Source organism: Vulpes vulpes, chromosome 2, assembly GCF_048418805.1.
Source record: "Vulpes vulpes isolate BD-2025 chromosome 2, VulVul3, whole genome shotgun sequence".
Classification (NCBI taxonomy): Eukaryota; Metazoa; Chordata; class Mammalia; order Carnivora; family Canidae; genus Vulpes; species Vulpes vulpes.
Genome location: NC_132781.1, coordinates 122281052 through 122300721, shown reverse-complemented (window position 1 = coordinate 122300721; position 19670 = coordinate 122281052). Strand labels below are relative to the sequence as shown.

The window sequence follows — 19670 nt, the reverse complement described above, 5'->3', positions numbered from 1 at the left end:
GCTTGGGCCAAGGCAAAGAGGAAGGGGTCGTCTTAACAACTGGGCGGCCCAGCGCCCTTCGTGAAAATTCCACGGGCCGAGGGTTCGACGCTGGCAAAGGTCTGGGTTCCCTTTTCTTCCCCGAGGCCGAGAGCGGGTCTTCCTTTGCCAAGATGGCGGCCCCAGACTCGTCTGGAGGCGGCCCGAGTAGATCGTCTCCGAGCAGGTCGGTAACTAAGACGCTTAGTTCCCTCCTCTCACATCGGACGGCGCGCGGGGGCGGCGTCCACCCGCCAGCACCCGGCGAGGGCTCCTCCGCGGGCCGCCACCGAGAACCTCTGGCAAGATGGTGGCCGCGAGGCTGGGCCGGCGTCAGCGTCCTTTACCAAGATGGCGGCGGGCGACTTCCGGCACGCGCCTCCCCAATCCTCTTGGAGATGTCAGAGCAGGGGCGGCCGCCGCCGGCGTCCGAACGCCGCCCGAGGAGTGAGTGGCTGAGGCGCAGCGCCGGGCGAGGACTAGGGTGGAGCTGCGGCAGCCTCCGCCCCCGTCCCCGTCCCCGTCCCCGTCAGGAGCTGGCAAGCGCTGTCACCTGTGGGGGCGCAAAAGTTACCGCCCCAAACCCTAAAGCAACACAGCACCACCTTTCCCCGAGTCACAAAAATCATACTAAGTGTCGCACAAGGTAGGAGGCTCGGTCCCGGCAAAGCCCCCAGCGCCCCCGGACGCGGCCGGCCGGGGACGGGGGCTGGGGCGGGCGTCTCCCGCGCGGACTCCCCTCGCCCCACGCCCCTCTCCTTGGGGACCGGCCACGTGTTTCCCTCGGACTGAGGGGGAGGCGCGTAACGGGAACAGCTGGAGGGAGTTAAATGCTGACATTTTAAAGCTGCGCGTGTTTTGTTTCGTTTGGAGGGGCCGGGGTCCGGTGCACACCGAGGGGTGGGCGACGCGCCGCGCCGCGTGCGGCAAATGTCAAGATCCGGGTGAGGGGCCTCCGCGGGAACTTGGACGCGGGCCCTGGAGGGGGCGGGGGAGAGGTCAGGAGTTTGCGGGGGAGGCAGGGCGTACTTTGCAGGCAACTTACTGTTTCGCCTGCAACTTGCTTGTAGGCCTGCCACCACCCCCACCCCGCCGCTTTCCTTTAAAAATAATAATAAAAAAGTGCAAAGAAATTCAGCTCGCCGGAGGTTTTTGCATTTGGCGTGCAACTTCCTTCAAGTGTGAGCGCCCTAGCAGGGAGGGAGGGAGGGAGGGTGGGGGTTGAACTTGGCAGGCGGCGCCTCCTTCTGCCGCCGCCGCCGCCGCCGCCGCCGCCGCCTCGCAGACTCGGGGAAAGGGTGGGGGCCGGTCGCAGCGCGGGGGGCGGGGGCGGGGGCGGGGGCGGGGGGCTCTGCTTCGGAACTTCTCTCCCGGTGGGAGACCGCGGCGGCGGCGGCCGCACACCCGGCCGTGGGGACCCGCCCGCCCGCGACTCCCCGCCGGGCCGAGAGTCTGTGCGCGCCGACCCCCTCCGCTGCCCCCCCAGAGGGCGTGTCTGGCGGGCCGGCCCCGCAAGCGGCCGACACGCTGCGGCACCGTTTCCGTGCAACCCCGGTAGCCCCGCGCTAAGTGACACACTTCGTGCAACTCGGTCCCGGGGCGGCGGCGCGGACCCCCCTCGCGGCGCTGCTGCTGCTGCTGCTGCTGCGGGCCGCGCCCCGGCCCCGGCCCCGGCCCCCGCGCTGTCACCGCAGGGGCGCCGCCGGCCGTGGCCGCCCGAGGACCGGGCCAGCTCCGGAGTGGGTCGGGAGTCGCGGAGCTGGGCGGGGGCGGGAACGAGGCGGCGAGGAGACAAACTAGAGAAACTCGGCTTCCCTCCCGAGCCCGCCCCGGAGAGACCAGGTCGGCCCCCGCCGCCGCTGTCTCTCCTGCTTGCCGGGGGTGGCGTGGGGGGGGGGGGGGCGGGCGAGCAGAAGCCCCGCGCGCTCTGGGGCGGCGGCCGCAGCCCAGTCCGGGGCGATGCCGGGGGCGTGCGGGCGCCGTCGGGGCCGGGGTGGCGGGGCCCCCGCGGAGGGCGTGGGGGCGGGGGCTGGGCCGCCCCTGCAGTTGCCGAGCGTCGCCAACAGGTTGCACCGTTCCCCGCCGCCGCGCGGCCCCTCGGGCGGGGAGCGGCCGGGGGTGGAGTGGGAGCGCGTGTGAGCGAGTGTGTGCGCGCCGTGGCGCCGCCTCCGCCCGCCCCCCGGTCGGTCCCGCTCGCTCGCCGCGGCCGGGCGGCCCTTTCGCGTGTCCGCGCTCCCTCCCCTCCTCCTCCTCCTCCTCCTCCTCCTCTTCCTCCTCCTCCATTTTGCGAGCTCGAGTCTGTGACTGGAGCCCGAGGCACCACCCGCCCGTCGGGGACGGATTCTAGTGGGTGGAAGGAGACGCCGCACCCGGAGCGGCCGAAGCGGCGGGCGCCGGGACGGAGGACGCGCGCCGGAGAGCCCGGGCTCGCGGGGATCGGCGCGGGGCGCGGGGCGCGGGGCGCGGGGCGGGGGGCTGGCTTGTCAGCCGGGAAATGGAAGACTTTCTCAAATAGGGGCTCTCCCCTCCTCCCCCCCCCTCCATGGAGAAGGGGGCGGCTGTTTACTTCCTTTTTTTAGAAAGAAAAAAAAATCTCTCCCTCTTGCTCCTGCTTTCACACGTTAAGTTGTTTATCTCGGCTGCGGTGGGAGCTGCGGACGGCGGCGGGTGAGCGGCGCCCCTGCCCGAGGTAAGACGTGGGGAGGGCCGGGGCCGCCAGGCCGGCTCGGGGGCCGCGGCGGGAGCCTGCAAACTTTTATTAGCCTCGGGGACTGGGGGTGGGGGCTGGCGAGGGGCCGGGTGATGGTGACGAAAGGGCAGCGCGCGGTGACAGCGCTGGTCGGCCGGCGTCCCCGGGTCGGGCCGAGGGGGAGGAACCCGAGCTCCCTGCGAGTGGAGCCTCCTGGAGCTGCCCCGGGGCTTCGGCCCCTCTGGCTCCCTGGCGAGGCGCCCTGGCCTCTGCGCCCCCGGGCCCCCGCGCGCCCCCCAGGCCCCCCGGCCCTGTGCTCGCAGGGGGCCGCCCTGACACCCGTTTTATGGTGAACGCCGGGCCGCGTCTGCACTCTAGCCGGCCGAGTATTTCCACTCCACCCTAGTGCGCCCGAGCGCGAGCAGGGTTTCTGTCGAGGCTCCAGCGCGTCTCCTTTCTGGCGGGCGCGCGGGGTGTGCGTGTGCGTGTGTGTGTGTGTACACACGCAGGGGGCTGACAGCCTGCAACTTGGAGACTCCGGCCGGGGCTGGCGGTATCTGTAGAAGTGGGCGTGTCGGAGAAAGAACTCAACAGGTCTGGACGCATTTCTCTTTTTACCCCTGCACTTTTTCCGTCCCCGGGGAGAGGGTTTGCTCCTGAGCGCTTGGCATCATTGCGCGCCGGACGCGCACAAGTGGCCCCTGGTAGAAGGAGACCTTCCCCCGCCGGAATAGCTTCGTGGTGCGGTTTTTGCCCGGCGCTGGTTTTGACGTGTGGGTCTGCGGGCTGGGCCACCGCCGCCTTGGAAAAAAAAACGCTTCTGAGCCCCTGGCGTGGTTCCTGGAGGCTCATTAATGTGACAGCTATTTGCAGCTTACACTGGGGGCTAAAGTCGTTGCAGGGCTCCTTTGGGGAAGTATTGTTTTGGTTTCGGGTTTGAGGGCAGCTGTCAAAGCGGCGTGGAAATTCATTTGGGCTCCATTTGATACCTTGTGTTTGGAGATCGTTATCAGATCAACGCCGCGGAGGGGCGGGGCGGGGCGGGGCGGGGCGGGGAGGGGAGCAGTCTACCCTCCAGGGGTGCTCAAGCAGGCCCCCCAGCCCTCCCTCTGCCTTGATCCCACGCCGCTCCCCGGGAGGGCAGGTGAAGTTTATGTCCGGGATGGTCTCCGTAGAGCAAAAGTTTCTTTTCATTAGGTAGGATCGGACTATGATGTCCTGGATGTGCCTCTCCGAGTCTTCACCTGCCTCTTACAACATCCTGATGATAAACAATATACTACCGACCCAATACTCCTGAGCACAGCCTCCGAATGGGGATTGGTGAAGGTTTAGAATACAGAGAAAAGGATTCTGAGCATTTTATTGGCTGTCGTTTTACCTGGGTTTATATGAACGTGATTTTACAGTTGTGGGTTTTTTCTTTTTAACGCTTCGTTATTTGGAAAGGGAAAAAAAAAAAAAACCCCTCAATTTAGAGGTAGAATAGCGTCACATCCTGAGGGTCTTAAGCGACTTAAAAAATAAATGTCGCTTTAGATTCTATTATGTTGTAAGGGTTCAGAGAGCTGTATATTTGTTGTATTTACGCTAAAATTGTAGTGAGAAGCTACTGCACGTTGTATTTTGCTTTATAAAATCCAAATTATAGTCGGCCTGTATACAACATAATTCATTCGTTCTGTTCAAAATTTGAAGGCAGGCATTTGAAACAGACACGTTCAATAAGAAATATGGGTTAAAAATAAGAGCGTTTCTTAGTGTATTGGAAGATCATCATTGTTTATTTTTCAAATAAAATGTGCATGGTTTACCAGTAGATTGTACCAAAGGTTTGGATGTGTGACTAGCAGGTAGGAGGGCAGTTTGTGAGCAGTTTGAAAGAGAATTCTATCATAGTATTTATCAAATTTTATGTGTTTTGATTCTCAGAAAAGCAAACAGCCTTGACTGATTGAAAGGAAGTAGGAATTTTAATGATAATACTCTTTTTAAATGAAATACTTTGACATCAATTTGAACCTTTAGAATAATCAGATGTAATGAATTATAATGTCTGTGATTAACAAAGTTACAGTTCTGTGAGTGGCAGGATGAATAGCCAAGCTTAGTTTGATACAATTTTGCCCTCAGCTGTGCAGTTGAACTGCATTGTTCTTTTAAATGTGGAACGCTGAATAGGAGAAGGGGACATGGCTTTTTTTTATTCCGGAAGACAGAAACTACTTTTTTGATAACAAGGAATTAGATTCAGAGTTAACTAAAAGGTTCATTTAACAGGCTGTTACTAATCAGATCACTGAGATAATGTGACTTTATAGCTTATTCTGTTTCCCCCCCTTTTCTTTCCTTTCCTTTTTTTTTTTTTTTTTTTGCCTGGTAGCTGATGATAATCACTGATGGACTCCAAGGAATCATTAAGTCCCCCGAGTAAAGAAGAAATCTCTAGCAGTGTGCTTGGTCGGGAGAGGGGAAATGTGATGGACTTCTATAAAACCCTGAGGGGAGGAGCTACTGTGAAGGTTTCTGCGTCTTCACCCTCACTGGCTGCTGCTTCTCAGTCAGACTCCAAGCAGCAAAGACTTTTGGTTGATTTTCCAAAAGGCTCAGGAAGCCATGCACAGCAGCCAGATCTGTCCAAGGCAGTTTCACTCTCAATGGGATTGTATATGGGCGAGACAGAAACCAAAGTGATGGGAAATGACCTGGGATTCCCACAACAGGGCCAAATCAGCCTTTCCTCTGGGGAAACAGACTTTCGGCTTCTGGAAGAAAGCATCGCAAACCTCAATAGGTCGACCAGTGTTCCAGAGAACCCCAAGAGCTCAGTGTCTGCTGTTTCTGCTGCCCCCACAGAGAAGGAGTTTGCACAAACTCTTTCTGATGTGTCTTCAGAACAGCAACATTTAAAAGGCCAGACGGGCACCAATGGGGGCAACGTGAAGTTGTATACCACAGACCAAAGCACCTTTGACATTTGGAGGAAAAAACTCCAGGATTTGGACTTTACTTCTGGGTCCCCAGAGAAAGAGGCGAGTGGGAGCCCTTGGAGATCAGACCTCTTGATAGATGAAAACTGTTTGCTCTCTCCTTTGGCAGGAGAGGACGATCCATTCCTTCTGGAAGGAAACTCGAACAAGGACTGTAAACCTCTCGTTTTGCCGGACACAAAACCTAAAATTAAGGATAATGGAGATCTGATCTTAGCCAGCCCCAACAGTGTGCCACTGCCCCAAGTGAAAACAGAAAAAGAAGATTTCATTGAACTCTGCACCCCTGGGGTAATTAAGCAGGAGAAACTGGGCCCAGTTTACTGTCAGGCAAGCTTTTCTGGGGCAAATATAATTGGTAATAAAATGTCTGCCATTTCTGTTCATGGTGTGAGTACCTCTGGGGGACAGATGTACCACTATGACATGAATACAGCATCCCTTTCTCAACAGCAGGATCAGAAGCCTATTTTTAATGTCATTCCACCAATTCCTGTTGGTTCAGAAAATTGGAATAGGTGCCAAGGATCTGGAGATGATAACTTGGCTTCCTTGGGGACTTTGAACTTCCCTGGTCGGTCGGTGTTTTCTAATGGCTATTCAAGGTAAGATGAATGCTTTCTATTTCTTAAGAATGGATTTAAAATGGATTGATAGACTTAAATATTGAGTGATTTGTGTGTGTTTTCCAAAGACTCCTTTGCTTTCTCATGTGACTGAGTTTAAGTGGTCCTTTGAAAGTAGGCACGGCTGAAAGACAGCCTAAATGGTTTATCTGTATGTTAAGCATTTCTCTGAAATAACGGCATTTGGTAGTTGAACACTTTATTTAAAAATTCAAAATAATGTTGCTCATTAAGTTATCTTGAGTAAAAATTACATAAATTCAAGGGGGGTTGATACCTAATATTTTGATTGTGTCCATTGATGTGTTCTTAAAATATGCTTTTACTTTAGAGTGAAAAGTAAAAAGTTGTGTGCTCTATTCATTCACTTATAAAATATTAGCTTGAGGAGGTCGAAGGGTTAAAAATCAGAAGGTCTAACAATGAGCCTTTTCTTCAAACTGAACCTTCTGTGGAAGAATTTGAATTTTGAGATTGCTAAAGCAATGCAGTGAGCAGTGTACCTGACCGTAGGCTTAGACGTGGGACTTGCCCAGTGGCAACTATGCTAAACTGACCTAAAGTACACAGTTGTGTCTGCTGTTCAGTCTTGTTAAGAAAGGAATTGGTGACAACATGGTACAAAACAAAATCTGATTTTGAAAAGTTCCTACAAGTTCTCAGATAGATATGTGTTGGCCAACATTGTGAAGCTTCAATTCTCAGCTGTCATTTATTTGATTTGTTTCTCTGTATTCTTTTTTTCTCGGTCATTTCCGTTTGACCTCAAAAAGGTCTGTTAAATGGAATTACCAGGAAAAGGTGCTAAATTTAGATAAATCTTTTGATCGGGGTTAAGTTCTCTACCCTGTACACCTGTACCCAATTCAGATGAATACTGAGTTGTGTATCACATTTAAGGTGTGAAGGAAATACAAAAATGTGATTGTAGAGACACAGGATTGATTAATAAGTGGGGTTTGTTTTTTGGGGGTTCTTTTTTTTTCGAAAGGCATAGTAGTAGTGATTTAATCTGTAGGTGAGCTTCTCAAGGTTTTTTTTTTTTTTCTTTTAGTGTTATTCATTGTTTCAGCAATTAGTCAATGAAGATTTTCTTTAAAACTCTCTAAGATGCTTTTTCTTTTAAACATATAACACTGACTTGTTTCTTATATTCTCTTTAAGGAGGAAGGTTTTCTTGTTGGGAGAAAAACTTTGAACTTAGATTTAGGCTATGTTCTATTCCTTTTAAAAGGCCTGTTTCTTATCAAAAGACTTTGGTTCTTGTGTAACTAGTAATCTATTATTTAATAATAATCTTTTATTTAGAATAGAACTTTTTATTGTTGACATTCTGAATGGAGGTTTAAAATGTTTTCAGTAAGGAGAGTTGAGATGTTATTTTATAAATTGCTGTGTTTAAATGTTAAAAGACATGCTGTGTTTTAAATTTTTCAATCTCAAAATTTTGGCAGTGGAATTAATGATTCAGTTGCTTGGTTTTCTTAACGAGTGTAGTTGAGGACATTCCGGGTGGCTCAGTGGTTTAGCGCCGCCTTCAGCCCAGGGCGTGATCCTGGAGACCCAGGATCGAGTCCCACATCCGGCTCCCTGCATGGAACCTGCTTCTCCCTCTGCCTGTGTTTCTGACTCTCTCTCTCTCTCTCTCTCTCTCTCTCTGTGTGTTTCTCATGAATAAATAAAATCTTAAAAAAAAGTGTAGTTGACTCGCCTAAGCTATCTGTAGGAAACTCACACTAATTTATAAAACATGGAATGGTACAAAGAAACATACCTCCTAGGAAACTTTTAGGAGATTATTAATGCATTTTCTTCTAATAATCACTATGGTACTGTTTTTATTTTATTTTATTTTTTACTGTAAAAAAAAGTATAGAACAGGACTTAACCATTTTTCATTCACGGTGAACTTTCATTAAGCCTTGTAAAATCTGGAATCTGGAGCATGAGTCTTAGATGAACAAAATACCCTTAAATCATTAAAGATGATTTTAATGCTTTCCATAGGAACTTAAAGCATATAAAGTGTCTTCACTTTTAATTTGAGCCTCATAACAACCACATGGTGATAGGCAAAGCAGTGATGTGGCTCTTTCGAGAGTATTTAATATCCAATGAAATGATGATTTTAATACTGATGTGTGATTTGTAATTATAATTAGTTTGTGTCCTAATGAAAAAGTGTAATATCTTGCACAGGGTAATTTGCTCATGTTTGAAAATTTCATACCTTATGGCATTAACTTAACATGGATAACTGTGATTACCCAGAACAAAGCTTCTTCCAAGTAAATTGAAACAATGTTCCTTTTCTATCCAGCATTGAATTAGTCTATTGTTTCCACACAACAGCCCTGATATGACTAAAATTGGTTGCTTTCTCTTCTGTATATGTTACATGGTTGTAGCTCAACAATAGCTGTTAGCAGTGACCCAAATGATCAACATGTTGAGACCACAACTATAGTGAATACTGACTTTCTGATTTTACATATAAAAATATTATATACCATAATAACTTCACTTGCATTCCTTTTTTAATTAAAAAATAAATTGTAATTTGATTTTTTAAGCTGTCACCTAAAGTTGCTTTTTCTCAAAATGCTTAAAAAACAACACTTTACTCTGTTTTGATAGGAAAGGCACCTCCTACTGATGTGTCAACATAGGTTAACATTCAGTTCATTTTTATTTGTAAAATTATGACTGTCATAATTGAGCATAGTCAAATACCTTGTTTTTAAGGATTAGGTTAATTGACAGTAAAAGAAGAGAAAAATTAGTGATATCATACATTCTTTAAATAAAACAAACTAGCCATACTAACTTTTTAAGTTATGCTTTTTAAGTACTGAAATTCAACAAATTTGGCATAAACTTATAACATTGATGAAAACACATTTTTGCACTTAAGCATTAATGGTGAAGCTGCTGAAAAGAGGCAGAGGAGTAAGTGGTTTTAGGTAGAATTAGAGCTTTTATTGGGATTATGTTGAAACTTGAGTGTTAAAAGGTTGACCATTTTGTGAAGGGTAAGGTTATTGAAGAAAAGGAATGATGCAAGATGACTTTGTAAACTCAATCTTAGAGTTTAGGGCTTTGATGTATAAAGCCCTGAAAATTTATGTACATTTTAAACATCTCTCAGTATTAATTGCATCCATGTCCAATTTTATTAACATAATGAAATTGAAGACCTGTGTGGTACAAACACAGGATGAGGGAAGCAAATTCTTTTTCTTTCTTTCTTTCTTTCTCTTTTCTTTTCTTTTTTTTTTCTTTTTCCTGTTAACACTGTGCTGAATGTTTTCTCTGAAAAAGAGGCATAAGGAAGAGATTTTGTTTTGGTCATGTTTACCCTCGTTTTTTAAAGGATACTATGGTTTATTTCCTACCTTTTGTTTTTCATCTCCTCCCAAAGGTTCTGGGAGTGAGTGTTTCATTGTCTTTTTTGGGTTTAATATTTCTGATACTTAAAGAATTTATGTTAAAGGAGATTTGCTTTAGGTTATTTACATATTTTTAGCTTTATGATATCTTTTTCATTTTTAACACTTGTACTTTATTAAGGCTGTCTTAGTAAAAGAAAAAAAGATAAAACACACTGTGTATTCAGGTGTGTCAATTTAGTGTGGAATGACTCCAATATAGAAATATGTGATTAGCATGGGTCCTATTTTATTAAAATTACTTCTTGAAATGTTTCTTTGGCTCTTCCATGATATTTGTATAATTGTGATGCTGTTTTGGTTTTGTCTCTTGGTGTTCCAGATACTTTAGTTGGATCATTTTAAATATATCATTGTATGTTTATAAATTTTATGAGTTAGTCTGAAACATACCTCATATAAATGTAGGTTAAATGCAAATTGTATTAATAATGAAATTCATATGTGGATGGAGATCACTGTAGGGGCCTTTTGAGATTTTAGTGAAGGAGAGATTGGATCAAAAGGGTTTATTTTAGTGTGAGTACCTAATGTGAAAGAGCATCTGTATTAATTGGTTGGTTATATAAGTCCTAATCCACTCTGGCCGCAGGTGATTGAAATAGCCTAGTTGTTAGGAAATCTTAATTTACATTACGTTTAAAGTAAGTCTGGGGGGATCCCTGGGTGGCGCAGTGGTTTGGCGCCTGCCTTTGGCCCAGGGCGCGATCCTGGAGACCCGGGATCGAATCCCACGTCAGGCTCCCGGTGCATGGAGCCTGCTTCTCCCTCCGCCTGTGTCTCTGCCTCTCTCTCTCTCTCTGTGACTATCATAAATAAATAAAAAATTTTAAAAAAAAAAGTCTGGGGCATGTTTCTTAAAACATTTTTCTCTTTAAAAGATCACACCTAGTTTTAATTAGCAGTGAATTCTCTTTATGTACTATGTACTGCTCATGTGAACAAATTAAATAAGCATTCTGATAATTGTATCAGGTAGTATTTACAGGTATTTGCCGTATTAACAGGCACCTGCTTCCACATTTCTGAATCATGGAGAGGACATATTGCTGACTTGTGTTGCACAAGAGTTTTCAAGAAAATTTTTTTTAGATTTTATTTATTTATTCATGAGAGACAGAGGCAGAGACACAGGCAGAGGGAGGAGGCGGCTCCATGCAGGGAGCCCGACGCAGGACTCGATCCCAGGTCTCCAGGATCATGCCCTGGACTGAAAGCGGCACTAAATCGCTGAGCCACCAGGGCTGCTTGAAAAATTTTTTTTTAATTAAGCTATTAGCTGGGAAAAAAAATCAATTCCGGATTATTGGCCCTTCAGAAAGGTTTTGAAAGCCCATGCTCTTCTTATTTCTGTAGTTTCAGAGAGCCAACCACTCTCATTTTCTTCTGGCTTATTCTGCTTACGTTTTGTATTTCTCAAGTAAATAAAAATATTCCTAAGAATTTCCACTTAAAGGAAAGATCCATTAAGACTTCTTCTCCTTTTGAGTTGATCATTTCTATGCTGAACTGGATTAGATTGTGACTTAATGGAGATTTGTATCTTCATTTTATTCATTACAGTATACATTTTAGAAAATATGCAATTTTATAGCTGTTCAAAATGAGTTGTAGACAGTGATTTCAACCTCCAAACACCTAATTTTGACAGGCTGTCATCTTGATCTTACTGTCATCACTATGTCCCTTAAATTCAGGATTTCCCATGGAGTTTGTGAATTAATGGGTGGTGGGGGCAGGGGAGTGAGAGAGGGAGGAGTGCTAGAAATGTGGAATGGTGAGGGATATATTTAGAAATATCAAGAATGATTCCAAAAAACAGCAATTTGGATCAACAGTTAAGAAATTCAGAGAACTAAAAAAGAGAACTTTGGGATTGTGTTTATGTATGAGGGAGTGCACTAACCACGATTACAATTCAGCTGCTTTTATTTGAGGTGGAAACTTAAAGCTAATGGGTGGCAGTACAGCCCTAACTGTGGATAGGGGGGTTATGTTATTGTCTTTTGCTATGCTTCATTCCCTCCAAAAAGGATGATTTTAATGCCATTTACATGATTCCAGCTAAGTTCAGGTTCATATTTGTCCCTTTTAACTTAATCTGCTCTTTAATCAATGAAAGTTGAGTTACTGCAATGAATTTGAAATAATGATCATCTTACATTGATAGAAGCACTTTATATTCACTATTACCCTTTATATACACTCTCATCTGACTGTAGAATGCAGCCCTTTTCTTCAGTAATGTATTTCAAGAGGCTGTGTGTTTCTCTGCTGTAATATTGAAGAAATTAAATTCTTATTCAATGGTACATAGATGAAATAAATGAGGGGGTTCTGCAGTTGCTAGACAGTATTTAAACTATTTGTATTGCAATGTAGGTCTTCAAGCCAGTTATTTTGAATGAAAGTGCGTGTTTCCCTAATTTTATATCTGGGCCAATTTAAATATTAATTGGTTATCTTGGTAGAGCTGTATGCTTAAACATACTTTTTCAGAGTATTCAAATATGAATTTTGAGTGCTTTAAAATACTTTTTGAGCCAGTTTCAAGATATTATAAGATTTGACAGTACCTAATAACGCAGTAAATTTAGTGGAAGTACTTCTTATTTTAGAATTTTTAAGATTTTATTTATTTATTCATGAGAGACAGAGAGAGGCAGAGACACAGGCAGAGGGAGAAGCAGGCTCCATGCAGGGAGCCCAATGTGGGACTCTATCCCAGGACCAGGATCATGCCCTGAGCCGAAGGCAGACGTTCAACTGCTGAGCCACACAGGCATCCCTAGAATTTTTAAAATTCATTCTATGAGGCACCAAATACATACATGCATGTCTACATGTGTATATATACAGGGAAAGAAAGGGTTAATGATTAATTGCAGCTGTTTAGCCCATGATCTTAGATGAATTTTTATTTTTTTTGACTAATACTATGAGTATTCAACTTGAGTATGCTGTATGACATATAGTTGGCTGCAATAAATGTTAACTCTTACTCCTTTTTATAATAAAAAGAGCTTTTCTTCTAGTTGTTTTCGTAATCATCCATAATATTTAATGGTGGCTATTATGAAAGTGTGTTTGATAGCCAATTTTTTTAAAGCTATTTTGAAATGACATCTAATTTAGTTCCTGATTTATTATTTCATGCTGTTGGGGCAACACAGTGACTTGTGACCTTATGATTGTCACATGTTGAACATTAAAGCTTTACCAGTTTGTTATGGACAGATTTTGTTGTTGTTTTAATGTTTTATAATTATTGAGGGAAAGGTCTTAATTTTATGATTTAAATTGCAATTTAGTTACTTTAAAAAAACCCTCAAATTCCTTCCAATTTGATTTAGTTATTCAGTAATAGAAATAGCAGAAAATAACTTTTTAAAAGAGAGAGAGAGAGAGAGAGAGAGCGAGAAAGCCAGAGACATAGGCAGAGGGAGAAGCAGGCTCCATGCAGGAAGCCTGATGCAGAACTTGATCCTGGGACTCCAGGATCATGACCTGAGCTGAAGGCAGATGCTCATCTGCTCACCCACCCAGGTGTCCCAGTAGAAAAGAACTAGACTCAAAATCAGAAAGTTCTAAAGCTGAGCAGAGCCAGTCTTTAACCTCGAATGATTAGAGATTATGGAATGAAAGTACTTTCTTGACAATTATAGATGCATTATTTTCTTAACACGTATGTGTGTTTCTCTTTCTAAAATTTTACAGTCCTCTTAACCTGTCCTTAGTGAAGGAGGCAGTGGGGTAGGGAATGACACAGGTTGGCTATTTGACTTCTTTTGTTTATTATGAAATACAAGACAAAAAACAAACTGGGATTTGGTATTTTTATAAGAATTAGTGTAGTTGGTGGCAGAAAAGGATAGATAGTTTCTACCATTGTTGGTAGAGCTGGAAAGGTGGAGCACTTGGGTTCTCGGAACTTGTTTTATATGCTAGGTACAATGATTTTAAATTAGAGCACAAAGGCTCTTGAGAGCTCATCTCCCACATTCTCATTTTTCCAGATGAGGAAATGAGACCCATACAAAATGCCTAGAGAAACACTGCAGAATTAGTTTGTGGTGTTGCTGAGTGGACTGTTGTAATTCTTTGTTGTCTAAATTTCTCTAGCAGGTTTCTCTTAACTAATTTGCTCTCTAGTTCTAGAGACTTGAAAGGTAATACAGATTACCAGGTATTTTCATAAAAGTTGCTATGAAATCAACAACTTTGGATTTTGAAAATGTACCATATCCATATTCTTTCTTGTATTTTTTTTAACCCTTTCCTCCACTAATGTTGAGTGTGCATTAAGTGGCAGCACCATGCTAAGGGCTTTCTTTGTATGCATTCATCTCATTTAAACTCCTTTGTAACCTGTGAAGGTTTGTAATTCTAGTTTCTGTATTAAGTTATTCTGCTATTATCTATGTGGAAGAGGAGACAGCTGTTATTAACTTTACAGGTGGAAAAACAAGACATTTCAAGAAAAAAGAATAGTCAGAAAAACTGAATACTGATCTGAAGGGGAGTATTTATATAAATACTGGTTAGAAATTTCCAATGGGTCTTTACAAGTTTTTATTTGTCATCCGTGAATCTTTAAACAATATGTATAGGAGAAATGGGATCAAGCCTATGCTGTCCTGTGTATGTTGGTAGAGTCACAGCTTTCTATGACATTTTCAGATTCTGTAAAACAGCATGCCTGGCATTTTTGCCTCACAGGATTTGTGCATGTATGTTTACTTTGAAAATTAAAAACTGGGATCCCTGGGTGGCGCAGTGGTTTAGCGCCTGCCTTTGGCCCAGGGCGCGATCCTGGAGACCTGGGATCGAATCCCACGTTGGGTTCCTGGTGCATGGAGCCTGCTTCTCCCTCTGCCTATGTCTCTGCCTTTCTCTCTCTGTGTGTGTGTGTGTGTGTGTGACTATCATAAATAAAAAGAAAAAGAAAAAGAAAAAAAAAGAAAAATTCAAAACTATAAAAATTCAAGGTGGAGGTTTTCAAGCTCTGCCAAGTTCTCCTGAGTTCAAACCAGCATGACTTTCATTGGCCAAATACATTAGGACATCTGTGCCTGTGTTAGGTGTATCCTGTTCCTTGGTCACTAAGACTTTTGCAGCAACTGTGTGCAATCTTCGAAGGGTCATGGATGCCAGTGCCATAAGGAAAGTTATATTGAAAGTTTTCAGGCACCAAGGTAATTGTATTTAGGTTAATTTTGTTTCACTTTTGTTTTTTTGTTAGCTTTTCAGTGCATTCTGTTTATTAGGTCTGTCATCTTAAATTTAATAGGGTATTGATAGTGTCAGCTACATTGTTAGGTTTTTATTAATAAATGCTTGAAGGTCCCCTTGATGTTTTACTGTCAGTATTCTTAAATGATGTATGCAAAGATTCATTAAAGTTTCATTAAAAAACTTTAATTTGCCTGAAAATGAGAATGAAATTCTTTAAATTTTTTTCATGTTTATTTAGCAAAGCTGGGTGAAAGGAGTTTCTGACCCTATTGAATACCAAAATTTATCTAAAGTGTATAGATTTTGGGAGGATTATGTAACCTTTTTCTTTATTGATCAAATGGTAAAAAAAAAAAAAAAAAAAAAAAAAAAACATTTGGCAGATTAAACCAAAGTTATGAATATTTTTTATATCACAAAGAACCAAGTACAGAAACAAGTTAAATGGCAGTTTAAAATGGTAAACATGCCAATGTCAAATATAACTTAAGTTTTTAAGCAGCTTTTTAAAAAGGGAAACAATAAAAAATTTAATTAGAACTTTATGTGAAATTTGTCATCTGGAATCCAGCTGAGTTTATTAAGGAGAAAGTGTGACTATAAAATAGATTGATTTTTTTTTTAAACAGAAACCCAAAACGAATGTTGTATTTCTAAGCCTCCACCTTGAAATGGTATATATATTATCTCTCTTTTGAAATTGCCTTCAGACCCACCATGTAAGCCATAAAAGAAACTGGACTCATTACACTATAGTTAACACTTGAATGCTCTTGCTTAATCAGAAAATTTATTTATTCCTTAGCTTCATGGTTTACCTTTCACCTTTTTTATGTGATTCCAGGTGATTTCAACATTTCCAAAAATTTAGAAATTTAATCCTCTCACACATCATAACATTTGTTTTCATTGAAGTTATTTAAAAGAACCCATGTAGGTATTTCTTTAGATGTTTAAAACTGTTAAATTTCAAAAAAAAAAAAAAACTGTTAAATTTCCCTGGAATAAAAGCCTAGCTTCCCAGGGTGACCAGTCTGAAATAGATGGTGCTCAATGGTTAAGGTGTGATCTATTTGCTTTAGGCTACCCAGGAGCTTTATGTTAACAGCTTATATATTCCCTTTTGACATAGTACAGAACAAATAGATAGTATTTGCCCGAGGCCTGATTTTTTTTCATGTTTATGTTCAAATGAAGTGCCTATTTTTCCCTTAGATTTGAAGGAAATTTAACTATAGGTAATATAAAGTAAATACCTATGTGTAATTCCTCATCTCCCAGAGTTTAATTTCTCATTTTAATCCTCAATATTTGGAGGAATTAACGAAGTGACAGTTGATGTGTCAAGAACTCAGAGTACACTTAAATTATTTATGCCCATAAAATAGTTTGAGTTAAAGCTACAATATAAAATTCACATATTCACACATTTTCTTTTATTCTTTATAGCTTGAAATGTCCTGGTCATAGTGAAAGTACTTTAAAAGAAAAAAAAAAAATTAAGAAGCAAATTTTGGTTGTCACTATTTTCTAAATTTAGTCATGTTTATTATTTACAAAATGCTAAAGTTGAAGTAGATCCCAGACTTTGAAGTCATAAAGATACATGCAGTGGCATTTGTAATAGGATATTCCTTTTGTAACCATTCTGTTACATTCTGTTTTCCTATTAGGTAGAAAATAATGTTCCTTATCAGTAAGCACTTACAGTGGTCTGGTGTTGGTGCAGTCTACTAGATTTTAAATATAAGAAGAAATGTTCTTTAAAAACATAGGTGAAGCAGTTTCTAATTCAGTGTATTAGGGACGAGTGACCCTTTGATTCATAATGTCATTTAATAGAACCGCACAGTGCTTTGGAGCTACCAAAGACCTATTTGAAAGAGAAAACAGTAAATGAAGCTGGAGGGAAAAGCTAGAACTCAGAGGCCCATGGAAAAGGAAAATGAAAGTTCTAAATTCCAATTCCAGCATCCGGTTAAATTTGATATTTCTGTGCCTAAGTGCTTCTGTATGAGCACTGGGAAATATATAAGCAGCCTAGCTACACGGTGTTAATAGGAGGAAGAGCTACAAAGGCATGTTCTGAGAAAGGAATTCTTGAAATGGGTGGAGTGGGAGGTTAACTTACATGGTCTCTAAGAGCCTTCCGACTGCAGTAGCGGCAGCAGACGTTTATGGAGCTAGGCACTGGGCATACAGAGACGAAGAAGACAAAAATCTCCAGCCTCACACAGCAGTCTGGTGATGTTCTGTCCATCACCAGATCCCTGTACCTCTTTCATTGTCCCTTTCCCCAACCCCTGTGCAATTGGCTTTTCGAAATGTACACTTGGAGGAGGTTAAATTTTGCCCCAGAGAGGCATGACTGAGACTTCATAGAGGAAAGTGTGGATGAATGGGAAACAGTTGATTCTGTTGTTTAGGGGGGAAAAAGGGTGGGTGGGTGAGTGGGGGTGATAATAAGGAGTCTGAGACAGAAGAAGGAAAAGATAGAACAAATGAGCTCATCAGATGAGGACTGTGTAGTTAGGAATGAGCCAGCAGATTTCAGTCACTTGTGGAGGAAACTGGTATGTACAGTCTGTCGTTCTGTGATACAAGATAGGGAGAAAACAGGATTTTCACCCTTAACACATGGCCTATGGTTATGCACCCTTGGTGTTAGACACCTTTTTTCTAGTCACTTCAGAATATTGCCTTATGCTCTAGAAGCATAGTCCTCTTTGTGGATCTCCCATGAGCCCACACTTGAGGAATTTTTGCCTGGAATCTTCTTTCCCCAGATACCCACACTAATTCTCTCTCTTTATTTAGGTCTCCACTTAAATGTCAACTCCCTAAGAGAGACCTATTCAGATGGCTCTGTGTAAAATAGTAGCATCTTTCATACGCTGTTCCCTTGCCTTCCACATTTGAGTGATTGTGTGTGTCTTAGCTGTTCACCTGCTAGACTGTAAGCTCCATGAGAGCAGTGATACTGTCTTCCAGTATCCTGTACTCCTGTACCCCAGCAAGTAGAAGAATGTCTAGCACATAGCAAGACCCCTGCAGATACATGTCGAATATATGAATAAAGAAAATTGATACAGATACCAAGAAGATGAGTAGGAATGGACCACACTTCTGTCTTCCCTGAGGAAGAGAAATTGTCAGTATCACTAACAGGAATTACAGCACAGATTATCTCCTCCACAGTTTTGGTTTCAAGATGCACAAGCACTTCTGAATACATAGACTGCATAAAGCAAATGTGTTTTTTAATTGTCATTCTTTAACTTTGCTTTATGACTTTGAAATGGACTACTTTTCATAGTTTCTTACGACATCTCTGGTACATTCACCATTGAACAAATCAGGGTAACCAAACTTGTAAATGAAGTTGAGGTTTAGTTTTTTTTTTTCTTTATCTTGTTCAAGATAGTAACCTTTCATAGCAGAAGCTGTCTCATCTTTCTGTTTTCTGTTTAAGATTTGGGATGATTCTAGCAGATACCTACCATATGTGTTTGTGTTGACTTGAAAGTCCAACAAGAATTTGATTTGCCCATTTTTCATGTAAGTGTGTGAATAATTATACCGAATACTCTGAGAGGTAGATTATTTTTGCCTGAATTCTAAATTACCTTTCTCTAACTTAGTTACATTTTAGATTTACCTTCTTCTGTGTATGGTTTTGACTTGTTTCACCTATAGTACATAACTGCAATCGAAAAGGTCAGTAAGAGAAGTTATCTCTCCTACTAAGAGTTGTAGGAGAGTTAAGCTTCATTTGGTCAGGGCACAGAAAAGAGAAAATGCAGGGTAAGTAGGTAATAGCTAAAGCAAGAGAAGCGGATGAGGTCATTTAAGAATGAACTACTTTAGTGTTTAGGGGAAAAAAGAAGGGAGGACCAAGGACAGGGCTCTGGAAGGCATCCAAAGAAAGCAGCCACAAAAGATACTGAACGAATAGCTGGAGAATTAGAAGGCAGCAGGTTTAAATCAGGGTGGAGACAGAGTAGTTCATGCTATCATGGCAGTGGAGGTAGGAGAGACAGAACAGAGTTTTCTAAGAAGAAGAAATCCTTGCTGAAGCCAGTCCTTCAAATGTGTAAACATTCTCAGAAGTCAAAGAGAAGTCAGTAAAACCCTCAATGGAACAACATACTAGTGATTAGTGTATACTTTTCCTTTTTTAAAAGAAGAAACTCTAAATTTGAGAGCTTAATCAGTCTCTGAAATTTAGATTAAACTATTAAAGTGAATAATAAGAAACACACTCCTGAAACCACAGAGACCCTGATCCTGGGTTAGGAGTAAGGGGCAAAGGCTGGAAATCGGGAGGAAATAAGTGTCTGTTACTTAAGAAGTCAGTGCAACAGGAAAAAAAAAAAATCTGGCCATCCCTTAGTTTGAACTCTTTGCACCTCAGTAGTTTCTTAATCATTTTCTTAGTTTCCCCCCTCTCCTTTCTCAATTCGTTCCGTGCAATACTGCCAAATTAATCTTCTACAACACTGCTTTCAATATAATTGGCCTAATCAAAAAATGTCTGTGGTTCTGTTGCTCCTGGCCTAGTGGTTCTCCAGTGTTCTTTCCACTACGACCCATGTGCCAAATGTGGCACATGGCAAGGAGCCATGTGCCAGAATCCTTGGAGGATTTGGTTTTTACACAATTT

At 42.9% G+C, this 19670-nt stretch overlaps 1 protein-coding gene across 13 annotated transcripts in view; it reads left to right on the top strand.

The window, feature by feature from the left end:
* Positions 1 to 286: 286 nt before the first annotated feature.
* The window catches only part of NR3C1 (nuclear receptor subfamily 3 group C member 1), a 119635-nt gene continuing 100251 nt past the window's right edge, over positions 287 to 19670 (top strand). For 4 of the 13 annotated variants that reach the window (XM_072749889.1, XM_026018377.2, XM_026018370.2 and 1 more), the window contains exons 1-2: positions 2298 to 2707; positions 5091 to 6302. In XM_072749889.1, coding sequence (XP_072605990.1) covers positions 5107 to 6302 — 1196 coding nt within the window. In that variant the 5' untranslated portion in view covers positions 2298 to 2707; positions 5091 to 5106. Of the gene's footprint in view, positions 665 to 1704; positions 1861 to 2297; positions 2708 to 2872; positions 3302 to 5090; positions 6303 to 19670 lie in introns of those variants that run through there. The other 9 variants (XM_072749885.1, XM_026018359.2, XM_072749890.1 and 6 more) reach the window with 8 other exon arrangements.